The sequence below is a fragment of the Salmo trutta genome, chromosome 22 (assembly GCF_901001165.1).
Source record: "Salmo trutta chromosome 22, fSalTru1.1, whole genome shotgun sequence".
Lineage (NCBI taxonomy): Eukaryota > Metazoa > Chordata > Actinopteri > Salmoniformes > Salmonidae > Salmo > Salmo trutta.
The window spans coordinates 605,220-625,468 of NC_042978.1; the positions used below are offsets into that span (position 1 = coordinate 605,220).

The following is a 20,249-nucleotide window of genomic DNA, read 5'->3' on the forward strand; positions in this document are numbered from 1 at the left end:
TTCTAAAAAATCTCTCTCTCTTAAACACATGTACACATACACACAGGCAGAAAAACATGCATACCTTTGATTCTCGTTTGGTGGTGACAGTCATAATTACAGACCTCTTGACCACACCCATGTTCCTGTCATCAAATCAAACTTTATTTGTCACATGCGCCGAATACAACAAGTGTAGAACGTGAAATGCTTACTTACAAGCCCTTAACCAACAGTGCAGTTCAAGAAGAGTTAAGAAAATATTTACCAAATAAACTAAAGTAAAAAATACTAAAAAGTAACACAATAACATAACAATAACAAGGTTATATACAGGGGGTACCGGTACCGAGTCAATGTGTGGGGGTACAGGTTAGAGGTCATTTGTACATGTAGGTAGGGGTGAAGTGACTATGCATAGATAATAAACAGCGAGTAGCAGCAGTGTACAAAACAAATGGGGGGGGGTCAATGTAATAGTTTAGACACCCACCCAGTTTAGCCTTCACCAAAATCACATTTCCTATAAGAAAAATGGTCTTACCTTTCCTGTTCTTCGTCAGAATGCACTCCCAGGACCTCTACTTCAATAACAAATGTAGGTTTGGTCCCAAATAATCCATAGTTATGTTCCATCAGCGACGTTTTGTTTGTGCGTTCTAGACACTATCAGAATGGTAAATCACGGTCGCGCACATGGCGCATAACGTGACAAAAAAATTCTAAATATTCCATTACCGTACTTCGAAGCATGTCAACCGCTGTTTAAAATCAATTTTTATGCCATTATTCTCGTAAAAAAGCGATAATATTCCGACCGGGAATCTGCAATTAGCTAAACAGCCGAAGGAAAGTACTGCACGGGGTCGAATCGGGCACGCGCCTAATTCCATTGTCCTCTGATGGGCCACTTGGAAAAGGCGATAATGTGTTTCAGCCTGAGGCTGCCTCGTCATCGTTCAGGTTTTTCCCGGGCTCTGAGAGCCTATTGGAGCCGTAGGAATTGTCACGTTACAGCTAAGATCCTGACTCTTCAATAAACAGAAGCAAGAACAACAACACCTTGTCAGACAGGCCACTTCCTGCATGAAACCTTCTCAGGTTTTTGCCTGCCATAGGAGTTCTGTTATACTCACAGACACCATTCAAACAGTTTTAGAAACTTTAGGGTGTTTTCTATCCATATATAATAAGTATATGCATATTCTAGTTACTGGGTAGGATTAGTAACCAGATTAAATCGGGTACGTTTTTTATCCGGCCGTGTAAATACTGCCCCCTAGCCCCAACAAGTTAAACAGCGGTTGACATGCTTCGAAGTACGGTAATGAAATATTTAGAAATCTTTTGTCACGAAATGCGCCATGCGCACGACCCTTATTTACCATTGGGATAGTGTCTAGAACGCACGAACAAAACGTCGCTGATGGAACATAACTATGGATTATTTTGGACCAAACCTACATTTGTTATTGAAGTAGAAGTCCTGGGAGTGCATTCTGACGAAGAACATCAAAGGTAATCAAACTTTTCTAATAGTAAATCTGATTTTGGTGAGTGCTAAACTGGGTGGGTGTCTAAATAGCTAGCCCTGTGATGCCGGGCTATCTACTGAGAATATTGTAAAATGTGCTTTCACCGAAAAGCTATTTTAAAATCGGACATATCGAGTGCATAGAGGAGTTCTGTATCTATAATTCTTAAAATAATTGTTATGTTTTTTGTGAACGTTTATCGTGAGTAATTTAGTAAATTCACCGGAGGTTTGCGGGGGGTATGCTAGTTCTGAACGTCACATGCTAATGTAAAAAGCTGGTTTTTGATATAAATATGAACTTGATTGAACAAAACATGCATGCATTATATAACATAATGTCCTAGGGTTGTCATCTGATGAAGATCATCAAAGGTTAGTGCTGCATTTAGCTGTCTTCTGGGTTTTTGTGACATTATAGGCTAGCTTGAAAAATGGGTGTCTGATTATTAATGGCTGGGTACTCTGCTGACATAATGTAATGTTTTGCTTTCGCTGTAAAGCCTTTTTGAAATCGGACAGTGTGGTTAGATTAACGAGAGTCTTGTCTCTAAAATGCTGTAAAATAGTCATATGTTTGAATAATGGAAGTTTTCGGATTTTAGAGGAATTTGTATTTCGCGCCACGCCCATCATTGGATATTGGAGCAGGTGTTCCGTTAGCGGAACATCTAGATGTAAGAGGTTAATATTCGACATCGCGCATCAGCATTCGTCGCTACAAGTTAATATTCACTTCTAATGTTTTACCACCCATTAAAACTCAGACACACCGGTAAGATTGCCAAACGTTTGCCTGCCGACAGTACCGACAGTGCTCTGAACAGTGTCTGCAGTCAATCTCTTTTGTGTTCACACAGCAAAGACCTTGGAAATCGTCAGCCACTCAGCCTTGTTAAAATACTCCAAACCAGAAGGTGGCAGTAGCGTTGTTTGGCAATGCATATCTGTGCATATTGCTAATTGTCTAGATTTGAAGCTACTGTGCTAATGATGCTATTTTGTAGAAAGCCCTTGTTGATACTAGCCTGATGGCCACAGCTACATAAATACCTAGCAAGATGATGAAGAAACAATTTAAATCACTCTCCATATTCCATACTGTAGTAATCCCCGTAGTAAGGTAACTGAACTAAATGAATATCTCCCCGTAGCACTCACTTCTGTCATCATGAAGTGCTTTGAGAGACTAGTCGAGGATCATATCACCTCCACCTTACCTGTCACCCTAGACCCACTACAATACCACCCCAACAGGTCCACAGATGATGCAATCACCATCACACTGCACACTGCCCTATCCCATCTGGACAAGAGGAATACCTATGGAAGAACGCTGTTCATTGACTACAGCTCAGCATTCAACACCATTGTACCCTCCAAAATCATCATTAAGCTTGAGACCCTGGATCTCGACCCCACCCTGTGCAACTGGGTCCTGACCTTCCTACAGGGCCGCCCCAAGGTGGTAAAGGTAGGATCCACTCCGCTGATCCTCAACACTGGGGCCCCACAAGTGTGCGTTCTCAGCCCTCTCCTGTAGTACCTGTTCACCCATGACTGCGTGGCCAAGCACGCCTCCAACTCAATCATCAAGTTTGCAGACAACACTACAGTGGCAGGCTTAGTTACCAACAATGACGAGACAGTCTACAGGGAGGGGGTGAGGGCCCTCGGAGTGTGGTTTCAGGAAAATAACCTCTCACTCAATGTCAGCAAAACAAAAGAGATGATCGTGGACTTCAGGAAACAACAAAGGGAGCACCCCCCAATCCACATCGACGGGACAGCAGTGGAGAAGGTGGAAAGTTTTAAGGTCCTCGGTGTACATATCATCAACAAACTGAAATGATCCACGCACACAGACAGTGTGGTGAAGAATGCGCAACATGGCCTCTTCAACCTCAGGCGGCTGAAAAAATGTGGCTTGTCACCGAAAACCCTCACTAACTTTTACAGGTGCACAATCGGGCTGTATCACCGCCTGGTATGGCAACTGCACCGCCCACAACCGCAGGGCTCTCCAGAGGGTGGTGCGGTCTGCACAACACATCACCGGGGGCAAACTACCTGCCCTCCAGGACACCTACAACACCCAATGTCACAGGAAGGCAAAAAAGATAATCAAGGACAATAACCACCCGAGCCAGTACCTGTTCACCCCACTTCCATCCAGAAGGCGAGGTCAGTACAGGTGTATCAAAGCTGGGACAGAGATATTAAAAAACAGCTTCTATCTCAAGGCCATCAGATTGTTAAACAGCCACCACTAGCGCAGAGAGGTGGCTGCCTATCTACAAACTTGATATCATTGGCCACTTTAATAAATGGAACACTAGTCACTTTAATAACACCACTTGAAGAATGTTTACATATCTCGCATTACTCATCTCATATGTACAGTATATACTGTATACAGTATCCTTCACTATCTATTCTTTACTATCTATTGCATTTTAGCTGCTCTGTCACTGCTCATCCATATATTTTATACTTATATCTTCTTATCCCATTCCTTTACTAGATTGAGTGTATTAGGTTTTGTTGTGGAATTTGTTAGATATTAGGTTTTGTTGTTGAATTGTTAGATATTACCTGTTAGATACTGCTGCAGTGTCGGATCTAGAAGCATAAGCATTTCGCTACACTCGCAATAACATCTGCTAACCATGTGTATGTGGCCAATCGAATTGAATTCGATTTGATTTACTGCCAGTGCCAGCCCATAGCCAAATGTTAAGCTAGCTAGCTAACATTAGCATATTTGATAGCTAGAACAACCTAGCTAGCTAGCTAGCTAAGGACACTGCACTAACCCGGAAGCTAACACAGGCAGCTGTTATTGACTTAATTATAATGTCAATAATAGCTACAGTGGTCAATAAGCTTGGGGGAAGTATTTAGTATTGTGTGCATTGCATCATTATATCTGTGCACTTGGCTACCATCCCATAGCCTTCATTGCATATGAAGTGAGACTGGATCATCCATGGCTATATGGAGAAAATGCCCGATTATCTTTTTTTTTGTTAGCTCCCCCACGTGGGGGTTCATGCTCTCTAATTGGCTCAAAGTCATGTGGTTGGCCACTGACGAACATTGCGATTCTACAAGTAGAATCGGTAGGTTTGTCGCTACTGAGTCTTTCAAGAGAAGGAACGGCCTCCCACTGTGATAAGTACCTATCGGCAGTCTATCGGCAGTGCGTTTCATGCTTTAATGTTCACTTCCAATATTCTACCCTTCTGCCTCACTGTGACCCCTGCAACACTGCCCGTGGCAAAGCCAACAGGTAAATTAATAAAGATCATATTCTGATGACTTGCCTCACCATTCAGTTATAGCTTTCAGCTATTTCTGTGACCACAGCTGAGGGCTATAAGAACTAAGACAAATGAATTGTCTACAAATGAATTGGCTATTCAAATACAAGACTGCTTTCTTGAAAATGTTCATCTCAATGTGACTTGCCTGGTTAAATCAAATAAAGTATTCTAAATGTACTATACCTACCTATATGTCAGACAAAATATGCAACATATTTTATGAACACACACATACTGTATTTGCTATCTACCTTAGACACACACACATACATATGAGAGCTCTTGGTGGTCTGGGTTAGGTGGGGTTCGTTTGGGACTGGCCGAGTCAGTCCAGACCACAGGGCGTGGATCAACCCCTGCCTGATTAGTCATAGGTAGCTTCCCAAATGGCACCCTATTCACCATGTAGGGCACTACTTTCCATAGGGATCTGGTCAAATGTAGTGCATTATATAGGGAACATGGTAGCATTTGGGACGCAGCACTAGACCTGACTCTGAACCACAAAGAACCACTAAGAGTGGGCAGAAACTAATGAGGCCCAAATCCCATGGGCCTGTAAATCTGACTCAGAACCTGTGTTTATAGCTCTAAAAGCCACACCATACAAGGCTGCGATGGATAGACGGACGGACTCACTGTCCCTGAGCAGTGATGTCACCACCACCACCAAAACTAGACAAACTTAACTAGTCTGCGTGGTGGTAGTGTTTTGGTTACATGACTGACGCGGTTTGTGCGTGTGACATCTTATTGACCCGCATTGTCAGGGGTGCATGATTTTTCCAATCTGTTAGTCTATGAACGAGCATCACAAACAAGTGTGGAAATGAGTTGGGAGAATGTTTGTGCCACATCTTGACTTTCTCTGTTAGCACTTAGGCTGTGGAGGAAATCAAAGGGTGTGACACCTCATCCCATTTGATCTCTCTTGAGGTTTGTAGTCAAATGACACCAAGCACACAAAGAGGAGGATCTGGGAGAGAGGATTAAATATGGTAGCTTAAACTAAATTAAAGTACCTCCTCAAAAAGTACCTGCGTATGACTTCATTCAATATGGGTGTCCAGATGGAAATAAAGTTCCATGAGGGGGAAATTCTCAAATTTGCTCTCAAACAAGCAACGCAAGACCAGAAGTAAAGGTCAGAAGTGTGATGGCATGTTCCTGGCTGATGGTAGATGTTTAGAATGTAAGGATCGTCGAGAAGCTCAGACTTTAGTGATGGACTAATTAGGGTTTAGAGTTGAGTTACCTCGTGGTCTCCTGCACCGATCGAAGCGAAGATTCATTAATAAGTAAGTGCAGTGGCAGCTTTGCCGCTTAATTAGCAAAGCAGAAAAAATGCCTACTCCCAAGAGACCAACCCAGTCTGGTTTTAAGGGGCTGTGCTATCAACAGCACTCGCCTTCCTCCCTCCAGCATTGATTGATGGAGAGCTAAATTGAATCTCTAATCATCACCACACTTTTAGCCTCTGGTCCCATAGGGATTCAGAGAGGGCAAAAGTATCTTTGGGGTTAATGTTTTCAGATCCGTCTTCTGACACCAATTGTATAAATATCGACCCCCTTGTTCACTGACCATTTCCATCTGGTCGGGGGGTTATTTGACTCTGCTGTGTGTTCCTGCTCGCTTTCATGTCCCTGGCAATTGTTTTCACACTCTTCACCATTCTGCCGGGTATTGAAAACCTGCTACACCTCACGTGCCTTGCACTTAGGCACCCTCCGACACCCTACAGCAACAGATTGAATTACAGCCCAGTGAAGACCTTGTGTGTTTTCCTCCATTTGTACTAATCTCTCTTTTTGTGATGTCTGACAACTGAGGAACCTGTTCTTGGAGAAGCAAAGGGCGATGGGGACAGGTTGAAAGAGAACGCCATTGCAAACATGTCATGTAAGTGTCGGTGCTTGAACTCCAACTGCATTTTTTGCATACAGTCGCCATCATTTCGTGTTCATGGGAAACAATGTCACAGAACGAAGCAGAGAACCGCAGACTCCTCTTTCCACTTCAATAGAGGAAGTGAGTCGCCTGACTGTCAGCCCTTATCAACAAGTGGACACATCAAAGGACCACGGGGCAGTAAATATCCCTGTCTCCTAGCTTTTGAGATTTCTATATAACAAGGCTGGCAGATAACGGGAAGGGAAAATATTACTACAATTAGAACCAAACTATTAAATGATGGGAATCAGGGGTACAGTAAAGGGTGGGAAAGGACAGAATGGAAGAGAGATGGAGGTGAAGAAAGAGAAAGTAAACAGAGGAGAGAACAGGAGGCATTGTCTATGGTGGTTTGTTTAAAAGTCTACCTGTTTGAATGAGGACCGGTGAACCTTTCGTTCTTCCTCTTTGGCATACCACAGCGCCAATCTGTCTACCCAGCTACAAGCTCAGGGCCTAAATGGCTGCCCGTGGATAAGCCCGCGGAGTTCTGTTCACGCGCTAAATCATCACAGAATGTATACAGCCCTATAGTTCCTTGAATTAAGTGACAATAAAAGTTATTGGACAGTATAATCTCATAAACGGTTGTGCAAAAGCAAACAATGACGATTGAATTTTTGCCCTAGTACTACACAGCTGATTATCTTGCAGTCTCTCTATCTATTTCTCTCCCTCGATCGCTCCGTCTATCTCTCTTGCAGTGTGTCTGTCTCTCTGACATTATCAGAGATGCTGTCTTGAAAATTGTGGCACAATGTTGCCATTGATCGGCACTTGGTTGCTTTGTCAGATTCATTAAAAACAACCGCGGATTCCTTCCAGCCTGCATCACAGCCCAGACTTTTCATCTGGTAACCTGGGTGGTGAGTGAGAGAGAGAAAGAGAAATGGAGGGAGGGAAAGAAAGAAAGAAAGAAAGAAAGAAAGAAAGAAAGAAAGAAAGAAAGAAAGAAAGAAAGAAAGAAAGAAAGAAAGAAAGAAAGAAAGAAAGAGAAAGCTGGATCTTTCTTCCCAGGCTAAAACTGGATTAAACTAGTCTAATTGAAGATGAGAGGATACAGTAGATATGTAACACTGGTCCAAGGTAGGAAATAAAATCTCCCTTCTCTGATGCTCACACCTTCCCAGAGCCCACCAGCACCCCCAACCCCCTTTACCCCTCCTTCCTCACCCCCTCTTCCCCACTCATTTTACCACAGCTCCCCCCAATCTCACCTGGGTCACTCTGTCCCACATTGTCAACACTCTCAACACCTTTTGAAATGAACTGTCTTGCCAACACTGAACCAAGTGGCTTTCTCTCTGCCTCTCTCATCACTCTCTTTATTTCTCTGTTGCTCTCTTTCTCTCTCTCTCTCTCTCGGTTCAGGTTCAGGTTCAATAACTGATAAGCCTTCAACTGTGGCTCAGCGGAGAACCAGAGCGCGAAGCTCAACCCTGCAATCATACATCTCTCCCCCGGCATGGGAGGCTTCTCGCAAGGCAGGGGGTTTGTGGATAATCCCTGTAGAAAAGGGCTGCCCTGGGTGAACACTCTCACTGCCTGGCTGAGATATGTCACCTTCCAGATGTAGCTGTCTGCTGGACCCATGCCTATGGATCAAAAGGCTTTGATACACCATATCTGTGAGCTGGTGTGGTGGTTTAGTCACCATATGGTTTCATCTTAACTAGATAAAAAAATATATAGTGTATTTCTCGCTCTCTCTACTGTCTATGTCTATCTCTATCTCTTTCTCAAGTTCATCAACCACCATATTTACATTTACATTTAGGTCATTTAGCAGACGCTCTTATCCAGAGTGACTTACAGTAGTGAATGCATACATTTCATACATGGCTCCCCGTGGGAATCGAACCCACAACCCTGGCATTGCAAACACCATGCGTTGCAAACACCATGCTCTACCAACTGAGCTACAGGGAAGGCAGTGAATATTCCAGTGAATCCTTTAATAAGCGAGAGGTCTTTGAACTGTCTGCATGTTTCAAACTCCTTGCAGGTTTTAGAACATCTACCAATGATAATAATAGAAGTCACATCAGTTTTGATCAAACCACGCTCAGAAATGTAATTCTTTCAAATGGTAAGCTAAGATTGAATCCTTCAAAAAGATATCTTCACAAACACTTGACAAGGACACTCATTCGCTGCATGATTACAGCTTGCTGTAGATAAACAATCTACAGATGAAACATATGTAAACAAATCACAATGACAAGACATCTCCTGTGAGGTAATTTTTATTTAACTTTTATTTCACTAGGCAAGTCAGTTAAGAAAAAACATATATTTTACAATGACGGCCTACCCCGACCAAACCCGGATGACGCCGCCCTGTGGGACTCCCAATCACAACCAGTTGTGATACAGCCCGGGATCGAACCAGGGTCTATCGCTAGCACTGAGATGCAGTGCCTTAGATTGCTGTGCCACTCGGAAGCCCTACTACAGATGGGGATCCTACAGATGGTCCTTAGATTTATATATTAAACCTATTGCCTTGGATTGCATAAAGGTAAAAATCTGTGGTTCTACCCCTGAGCAAGGCAGTTAACCCACTGTTCACCGGGCGCAAGAAGACGTCGATTTAGGCAGCCCCCCACACCTCTCTGATTCAGAGTGGTTGGAATAAATGCAGAAGACACACTTCAGTTCATGTCAATACATTCAGTTGGACAACTGACTAGGTATCCTCCTTTCCTTTCCATAAAGCATCTCATTCCCCTATAATAGATAAAGTTCTCTCAATAGCCCCGTGGGGGAGAGCACTCTGTGCCCCCCACAGGGGCTTCCGCCACTGAAAATACCAGCAGTGTAAAGTACTTAAGTAAAAATACTTTAAAGTACTACTTAAGTAGTTTTTGGGGTACTTTAGTTTACTATTTATATTTTTGACTATTTTTACCTCACTACATTCCTAAAGAAAATATTGTACTTTTTATTCCATACATTTTTCCCTGACAACCCAAAGTACTAGTTACATTTTGAATGCTTAGCAGAAAAGAAAAATAGTGAAATTTACACAGTTATCAAGAGAACACTTTGTCATCCCTACTGCGTATGTTCTGGCGGACTCACTTAACACAAATGAATCTTTTGTAACTAATGTCTAAGTGTTGGAGTGCGCCCCTGGCAATTCTTAAATTTTAAAAGCAAGAAAAGGGTGCCATCTGCTTTGCTTAAAATAAGGAATTTGAAATGATTTATACTTTTACTTTTGATACTTAAGTATATTTTTAGAATTACATTTACTTTTGATACTTAAGTATATTTAAAACAAAATACTTTTAGACTTTTACTCAAGTAGTATTTTACTGGCTGACTTTTACTTGAGTAACTTTCTATTAAGGTATCTATACTTTTACTCTGGTATGACAATTGGGTACTTTTTCCACCACTGGAAAATACACTGTGGTCACACACACACACACATACACACACACTCAGAGACAAAGACCAAACAGTCAGAGAAACACACACTTCACAACTCCCTCAGTCCCGTCTCCCTAAATGGAGAGGTGTCAGATCGGCTAGGCAGTAAAACAATGTCTGCCTCAACTCAACACCAAGACATTTGGTCTTTTAGTGCACAGGATGCATGTAAAGACAAAAAGATGCCTCACCAGTTTTGCATTTGCATTTTTGTCTTTGTCCCCTAACTTGGTATGCTTATTCATGCATTTAAAAGAGCATAGGGCATTGAACATCTTTAACGTTCAATGCCCCGTCTTTAACATTCAATGCAAAGGTTAGCAGAACTCTTCTCACAGACAAAACCTTCAGGAGGTTATAGTGGGAACTGTGAGGATTATCGTCACTCTCGACTATCGTACATTCTGTGCAAGCTGCATCACGTTGAGAAACCCTATTTAAGTCATTAAGAGTGAGTACTGTCAATGTTGGTAAGTGGTAGTAGGGGGTATGGTAAAGTCTGCACCCATTCATGAGAAGAAGCTTCCTTTTGGCAGTGTGTGTTGTTTGAAGTGTAGATTGGGAGCAGGTGGAGCTGGGTGTTTTAACTCTTAGGAGAAGGAGTGAACGGATGGAGTTTTAGTGCCAACTGTAACTCTCGACTCCCACGCCATGAAATCACACAGGCACATTGAACATACACACACAAACCACCATTCACACCATTGACACACAATACACACTCGCTTCACACATCTAGTTCCATTAATCAAAGTGGACGTTCACACCTAGCACACTAACCACGACTTCAGTCAGTGCCTCCAAGATCCCCTATCATCACACCTTCTCTTTATGGCAGTCATTTTGAAAAGTAGCAAAATGTGTTGCCAGTCTTTAAAAACGTATCCAAAATACAACCAAGTGTCCGGAGCTAAAGCTTACATTCAACTCTCATCATCAACTATTTCAATATGTTAAAAATATCTTAGAGTTGGCCCCTTTTCTTCTTTCTCTTACATTTTAACAAGACTAGCGAAGCTGAAACCAGGTGATAGCTTTTTTCCTCCAGGCACTCAATTTTGGAACGGCCGACAGATGTGACTGTTTTTTGTAAAAGACAAATATCAAAGATCCCTTTCTGCTCTATCAGCAAAATATGTTACAAGAGCCTGTAGCTCGTAAAAAATGGAGGGGGGGGGGTTTGGGGGGCTGAAACAGATCAAACCACTGTGCATTGCAGAAGGAGAAGTCAGCTCGGCTCTCGCCAAGTGACTCTCTGCAGAGTAATGACCATGGCATGCCCATAAAGTGTGTTAGTCTTCTCCCCCGAGCACCCCCGACCTACATGTGAATAGCACATTGGCCCTGAACTGCTATCTGGCGTCGAGTGATGCTCAAGCACACTTCAGCACTATTGGCTTGTCTGTTTGTGTCCTCGCATGAGTGTTTATGTGTGTCGACAGGCATGAGTGGCTGTGCATGCATATTTCCCTGTACAATAAATACACATCACCACTTGTTTCCTTTTTCATCCTTAATTCTATTTTCATTCAACCAAGCATGGCCCCAAGGGTTTGATTTAGTTTGGGAAGCCATTGTTACTGAATAAAAAGACTGGCTTGGTTAAGATGCAGTGACTGCCTTGTTTTGAACTGACAGAAGGTCAAAAGGCGTAGGTCCTCAATTGCAGCAGAAGAAAACACACGGTTCTAACAGAGCCACGTTCAGCAGGCAAACATTGTGGAACGATGCAGATAGAAATGTCACGAAATAGAGACGACACGATTCCTTATTCTAGATGTCAGAGAGGAAAGTTTGTTCTACATAACATTTTCTATCTGACCGTTCTACAACGTTGTTCCCTGCTGAACGCACCCCCATTCTAACCCAACCAAGTTGTCACACATGGTCATTTCAGCTGCGCTTTATGGACGTCCGATGTGGAAGGGGCCTATAAAATGCCTACTTTGATGGAAGTTAACGTTATGTATAGCATTTCACCAGAATTTTTAAACTCATTAATATGGTTCCAGTTGGATGGAAATGATTTTTTAAAACGACAGCAGACTAAGGGGCCAAGTGGTAACACACCCACCCTGCACGCACATACCCACACTCACTTTTAGTCACACATTTTCGGGTTGAAAAACTTTTATTAGTCGACTTGAAAGGGAAAAACCTCAGAAAGCACCTTCTGACTTTGACAGTGACTAAAGAGGTAAAGGAGTGGCGCTACTACCCTAACGCCAGCTGCCATCATGTGACTTTGTTTAGGTGGCTTGAGCTGTCTCTGTTGGCCTCAGCAGTTGGCACTGTGATATAAGACACGGCCCTAAAGCCGTGCCACAGCCACCCATCTCGCTCTCTCCAGACGGAGTGCAAGTCCTCTCTCTCTCTCTTTCTCTTTCTTTCAATCCCTCTCTTTTTTGTCTCCCTCCTCTCCCTCGTTCCACTCGGCTGGCTGTAGACAGCACCAGTGGGAATTTGGCAGCGGGCAGGCCTAGACACATTTGCTCCTCACGCTCTCAGGAGCGGGTGTCAAAGACCTTCTATTCGACAAGACCCTTCATCAGCTGCAGGACAGCCCTTTAGAGGAAGAAAGGGGGATCTCCGTAAGCACACAGACACACACACGAAGGTCTGCAAACAAGCACTTATGCGTTAATTAGCCAGCCATTCACTTCACAGCATAATAAATCCATCCAGAATATTCTGTCCTTATGGCATCCAAAATGTAGGCTTTACACTAACCCTTATAGACCCACTGTCCATCCAAAAAGGTCACCTAGTTTTCTTCTATGACATAGAAGTTCCTGGTGTGCAACTGTTGTATATGGATATGTGAGCAAACGTTCATGTGCTCCGTGACCGTCCCATCAGCATTCACATCCCACTGGGCACACACTGGTTGAAACAATGTTGAACCAACGTGGAATAGATGTTGAATTGACGTCTGTGCCCAGTGGGGTGGGATCTCTCTCTCTCTCTCTCTCTCTCTCTCTCTCTCTCTCTCTCTCTCTCTCTCTCTCTCTCTCTCTCTCTCTCTCTCTCTCTCACCAACCAACCAACCAACCAACCCTGTCTGAGCTCCTTATGCCAATCTGAACCAAAGACACTGAACATCTGTTCAACATGGCCTCTCCTTAGCATGTGACCTTCAACTCAATGGGGCCCTATCTAACCTATACAGGGCCAGAGTGGGGAAGATGCCACTATTTTCTAGTTGTCATTCTTCTCTTATAGAGGATTTGACAGTTGTAAAGCCGCAATTGATTCACAATTCCAGGCTGAATCATGATTTGAAAATAAATTGGATTATAATGCTGGAATCATAACATTGTAGTTTTACATTAATTATACGTATCATCATCACCACTATCATTCCTTATATTATTGCCTTAGATTATAAGCGCTCAATTACTCTAAAATCCAACAAATTTGGATTACATGTTTTACTTAATTATATTGCTTTTGAATTTAACAAAAGTTTATATTATTCTTGACGTAAAGAAAAATTTCACATGGAAAAATATACCTACACAATTATTTATTATGCATTAATTATACTCTAACAATAGAGTACTCTATATTTAATAATGGCCAAACTCTACATGAAAAGAACATGTTCAATAAACAAAATTAGATGATAAAATAGGCTACAACTATAATTCACGGAATGGAAAACAGAGACCATAACCGTATAGTAATACACCTATATGCTATCAATTTATGAAAAACCAAGACTCATAAATAAACTAGGCTTTTCGTAATTAATCATTGTATACTAAAAACTGAAATTATTAAAATATATTTTCACCCATGTAATTCAATAAGTCAAAAATCATGCAAAATGTAAAAGCCTACATGCGCTCAGCACCATCGTGCTCAGTCTCGCTCTCGCAGAGCGGCCTACGTGGCAATTAGATTGGCACACTCATCCCCTCTATCCGCCAGACCATTTGATTCCAATCGCCTATTAAGAAATTGCCTTAATTGGTGCACTTCAACGTTTCATCCTGTGGACTATTCTGCAATAAAGACCTGCCCTCCAATAGATTGTAAGGCCAGGAATATCCAACTGGTCAAAAGTCACAGCCATTTGGTTCACAGACAATAGGAAGGAAGCCAATCTCTTGCATCACTCTATTGATTCTCCGGTTAAAGGCCTAAGCAGCGCGGTTGTCCTTAATCAATCAAGCCACATCGATTGCGACACTCTGGCTGTAGGGAAGTTTAAATAGTTAATACTTTCAATAGTTCAATAAAGCATGCAACCCAAGAGGCATTTTCTTAACCACCATGGCCTACAACAGTTTTTTCAAAGTATTAACGCAAAGTCAAAACGTATTGCTAATAAATTAAATTATGATATTATTAGCATAGGCTATACATATAATGAAGCTATTTTAATACGTAAAATACTCGTAAGTGTTATAATGATGTAAACAAATATATATATTACAAACTGCATAAACTCTTTAAAAATCTAAAGCATTTAATTAAATACACTGTACTTTTCAGCCCTGTAATTCTAATTTTGGTTTGGTCAGTATTTCGTTTAGGTCTAGTAAAGTCAATCTTTAACAACAACAAAAATAACAACAATAACCAGTGGACAGGAATCTACATTCTGTCAATTCTGTCATATTCAGCGGTGTCCCAGCAAGGTCTCCATATTGAAAGTGCTAGCTGAGGCTTATTGTGTATTATTTTACAAATTCTGCCGTCCAATTTCCCCCTCGGCCCCTAAGAGAGTTTGGTTGTTACAGTTGTTAAACTAGTACTAATAATTTATTTTGCCCATTCAATAATGCCCATTATTATCCCTAACGTTTGTTGATCATTTGCCTTTGAATGCATTGGCCTATGTAACATGGATTCTCCAAGGTGGGCGCTCAGTAACTGATCTCTCTGGACGCACTACAGGGTCAGTAAAAAGTTAACAAAAATCCTAGTTCATTCAAACAGGATAGGCCTGTTGCATGTTCTAAAAAAGCTGGGCAAGGCTTTCCTTATTTAACACAGAACAAGTGTGCCGAACAAAATGGGTCAAGCAATAATAATGATGATGAAGAGCCTTCCAGGCACGTTGAAGAGAGAATGATTAAACCTGGCTGAGAGAGACAGAGAGAGACTTTGAATTGATTTGAGAGAGTGAGAGATTCGCCAACTGCAAATTAAGGACAGGAAATTTGGCCTGCACAGGTGTGATCTTGGGCACAGTATAAAAGCACAAGCTGGTGCGTACGAGGCTCGCCGCCTATTGACGCACACCACAACCAAACATAAATAGCAACTCTACGAGACAGAAAGATTATGCCATGGGCATGGGCTAAATATGGTGAAAAACTAATCAAAGCAAATAATCAGCACTTTAGTTGTGGGAAATCCATACAAAATACCCTTGATAAGGTTTGCACCTGTAGGCCAATCTACAAACATGCAAGCAGTGACAATGGTAAATCAAACCAGTTCCAGTAAATTGCACGGCTTCAAAACACTGGTGTTGTGAGGTTAGCTTACGCACTGTCTGGGAATTCATGAACTGAGGAGGGCGGGTGGGCAAATGGAAAACGAAGTTCAACGTACTTGAATTGAAAATGATTATCCCTTCCCTCGAAAAACAATAGGCTGCAAAGTGAAGGATGGGACCTATAAGTGAAATTAAATACGCGTCAAAGTGTATTTAGATTGCCTGCAAATCGTGATAGATGTTGTTGTGTGTGCTGTGTGCACCGCTAAGATATCTGCTTCTGCTTCTATCTTAAACCTATATCATAAACATAATTTACAATGGGGAAAGAGATTAACGAATCCCCCAGTGCACTAAAATGTCATCGGGACAATTTATGTCTCCGAAGTAGCGCCGAGAAAACCGATAGCCACAGAGCTTCATCCAAACAACTCATGGTTGTTAGCCACTTTATCTATGTAGCCATGTACAGAACAGTAGGCCTCGTGAGGCTTTTACAAGATGAGACTTTGGCTTTGTTTTCAAACTATTTCAAGTACAACATTTCAAACAACTACAAACAACATTAACTTGAAGTCAAGGGCATTTTAAAGCCAACCATAGTGCGAAAGAACGCTCAATAAGCCTAGAATATTAATTGTTTTGACAGCTATAACACTACTGAATAGTCTATACAGAAAAAAGATTTGCATAGGCCTACATTGAAGGTGCGAAAGATAGCCAGGTGTAGCCTGATTCATACATGCCCTTTGCTTTTGTTTCTGAATAAATAAGGATGAAATTTCGTCATATAAATGACTTTGATGGTTGAGTTGAAAAACAGACTATTGCCACAATATCCATGGCTCATTTTTGCTAAGCAAGAGATTAAGCAGAAGTCACATGGTCACACTATGATGTTTAGGCGTAGTTCATGTGTCCAGAATTAGGTCACACAATAGACCTATGGGGGTATCAAATTATTGAATTAATCAGGAATATGTTTCATGAATAATTTAACATATTCAACGGAATCGTGAACGGGGATGCTGAGCATACGAAAAAACATGCAATAACATGCAAATAATGCAAAAAAAACTAAAGGTGTTTTCTTTTCAATAGGCTATAGAAAAAGTGTTCTCCAAAACGGTGCAATGTTACTTTTAACCTGTCCCTTGTTAGTAGCGGCTGTAAATTGGGTAAAATAGGGGCATTCTCTCGTTTACAGTTCCTGGTCAGACCAGACGCTCCGTGTGGTCGTGTATTGTTCCCCGGGCGGTCGATTATCCCGAAATCCCCTTAAACCATGCTCCCTCTCAGAAAAGTCTCCAGCGCAAGTCATAAATCACCTGCCCATGTTAAACGCCTAGCTAAGCCCCGAACCAGGTCAGCGAAGAGAAATGTATGGCAGCACTTATGGTGGAAATAGGTTGTTCTAACGAAATACATCAACTTCAGCCAAAAACGGACTATTTGCATTCCCCCCCCCCCTTTTACACCACTGCTACTCTCTGTTGTTACTTTAATAACTTTACCTACATGTACATATTAACTACTAACCGGTGCCCCCGCACATTGATTCTGTACCGGTACCCCCCTGTATATAGTCTCGCTATTGTTATTTTACTGTTGTTCTTTAATTACTTGTTACTTTTTTTTAACCGCATTGTTGGTTAGGGGCTCGTAAGTAAGTATTTCACTGTAAGGTCTTCCTACACCTGTTGTATTCGGCGCATGTGACTAATAGAATTTGATTTGAAAATTTGATTTGAAAAACTGCACCCATAATTTCGGTGCCGTTATATACCCTGACACATCACTCAAAATGAGTGCCTCCAACTAGGGATATCTTGAATTCTACCTCGTATCGGCGTTATAACAGGCCTAATATAGTCTACACAGGCTAGGTGAATTTGTGGATTTCAGTGCACATACCAATTCATAATCTACCGCTTCTTTTTGACATGAGTTGGTCTATAGTCTACTTTATACAGAATGATTGCGGGTACCAATGAAACAACAAAGCTTATCAGTTAAGCCGTATAGGCCTACATTATTTTGACCCGCGCTATAGCCTACTTCACTTTACCACAACTTTAAAGGCCGACTTTGAATACAACAGAACAACCGATTGTTTAAAACTCTGTCTAAACATGATGTTATAATCACGCACAATTCTAATGTAATTTTATATTACGATCTGAAATTGGGCCAAGGCTCGCTCATAATCAAATAATCCCAAGAATCATAAAACAGTGCATGCTATTCGGTTTCTCTCTCTCAAGTATAATCGAAGTTCAACACCGTAGAAAGCTTATCTTATCAGTGTAAATTCAAAGGAGTTGAAAATGTATTGACAAGTCATGAAAGTAGACAAGGAAGCTGTGGGAGAGCGCCATTTACTAAAAACAGTGGCACACTGTCCTACTTTTCTAGTGGCAACAGTAACACAAGCCAGTCGGGTAGACTACAAGCCGCCTTGCTACGGCAATAGCCTACAAGCTGTAGGCCCATTCAAACCCACTGTGTGCCAGACCTGTTTCCCCATTCTACACCAATGAATAAACGGTCCACTGTTAGGCAATAAAACGCTTTTTGTTTTTATGTTTGCTGCATGACAGAAAAAATGTACTACTTTCGCTAATATTGCTCTACATATTAACGAATGAAATTAAAATATATTTCACAGTGATTGTGTAGACAAATAGTGTATTATCCCAATTTACAATGACTCAAACGCTACATTTGTAATGTAATGGTTTGAAAGCCAAATCTGCTTAAAAAGTAATTACTTGATTGGCTTCTTGTCAAACTAACCCACTATTTTATGCAATGCTGAACCTTCAAAAAATACTAGAATACATTTTAGTGTCTGGGGCACCACTTGCGCTGCATACACGCGGAGATGCAACCTACATAGAGCTCCGACTCCCTGTTGAGATACAGGCTAGTGTTGCACTAATATCCTTAGGGTAAGAATGAAAAGGCAAGCATCAAGGAGAATGAATGATCGGAAAAATACACAACTATCCTTGAAATGATACGACTGGTGAGCATTACAAATGTGTATTGAACATCGGCAATGGTAAGGCACTTGGGGTTGTTTGCCGTTGCACAAAACTATCTGTGGGAGCGAGTTCATATCTGTTCAAAATGTTCTCTCAGAGCCTGATAAAATAATCTCGTTTAAAATGCTAAAGCATAAATAAGAGAGAGCTATAGCTCGACGAAGGATAAACTTGTGTTGCTCGGCTTCGGCTACTACCAATGCGCACTGCTGTAGCCCATTGGCGGACCTCATGAGAGCTTCGGCGTAGTTAAAACCCAGGGCGAACAGGGTCTTAAACGCAAATCCAAAAACTAGTAGCCAATAATAAACCACAAAAAATATGAATGTGTCTTACCTTCAACAGCTGACGCCATGGCAAGCAAGAGGCTGCATAAAACCAGAAAGTAATCCATTGTCATAAAGCGGTCAGTTCGGGCATGAAATAAACCCAAGGGAGAGCGGGAGGGAGGAATACAATCCGGTGTTCTGACGCTCCACGCACCCAGTCTAACCGCGTCTAGCACCCAAACCCAGAGTTACCTCCATAAAACCAACAAGAAAAATATCAATATGAGGGAGGGATGAGAAGCTTTGTGCAATCCAGGAGCCCTCTCCTTTTCAATAATTTTCAATGGGTTTATGCAAGAAACGGTAACGGGCAAAAGTTGTCCAACCCGTAGACTTCGCATTTGGCAATCACGGAAGAGAAGGTGCCTCGTTCCCAACAACCATTCAGTAAATATCCCCTATTATGATAACGCAGGGCAATGTAAGTCCGTTTCACGGGTTCCGTCGGGAATAATCCAAATACTTTTTGTAGTCAAGACGTTTGATATTTCCACACTTGTATCAATACCATAATGCAGTCCAGCTATGTCTGTAGTTTAGCCTACCCGTTTACATGATCAAGTGTTATTCACGAAAAAAATCTCCTTGGTTGATATATTGTAGTAATGTCCCTGAGCGAATTATCGGCGTGGCTGCAGAAAGCTTATGCTCCGCTCGGTGTGTGCATTGGAATTGAGCACGATTGTGCAGAAACAAGGGAAGAGTGAACGAGAGAGAGAGACCGGGAGCATAGGAGGAGGGGTTATGGTTAAAGCAGCTGTCAGTCTCTCATACGGTCACACCCCCGCAACTAGCTTGTTAAACTGATGCTCCAGGGCCACTGGCTTTCTCGGGAATCCCAGATCAGGCCTTTCAGCGGAGACAGAGCGCCCCCTGCGGGATACTCATATTTCAGTGGTCGATTTAATGCAAAACTACGGAGTTTCTGCTTATTTTCTTTTTGATAAAATTATTTTCAGCTATTGCAGCAATTATGTGTCTAAAACAGAGTCGAATATTCAGGTTTTTCAGTGACATTGTGTGTTATCAAAATGCAAAGCCCATTGAACACTGGGATTTTCTGTAAGTATAATTGTGCGCAATTCTCACCCAGTGTACAGACCTACACTTTCAGAATCTCGGTTTCTGAAGGAATACAAATTATAATATGCGCAATATGAAACAAAAAGTTGCATATTGATTCGCTGTAGT

General features: G+C 41.8%; 1 protein-coding gene across 1 annotated transcript in view; it reads right to left on the reverse strand.

Moving 5' to 3' along the window:
* The window catches only part of LOC115157920 (ephrin type-B receptor 3), a 117,104-nt gene extending 97,217 nt beyond the window's left edge, over positions 1-19,887 (reverse strand). Inside the window, exon 1 of the mRNA XM_029706256.1 lies at positions 19,066-19,887. Within this exon, the coding sequence (XP_029562116.1) occupies positions 19,066-19,129 (64 nt within the window). The 5' untranslated portion in view covers positions 19,130-19,887. The remainder of the gene's footprint in view (positions 1-19,065) is intronic.
* Positions 19,888-20,249: the final 362 nt, after the last annotated feature.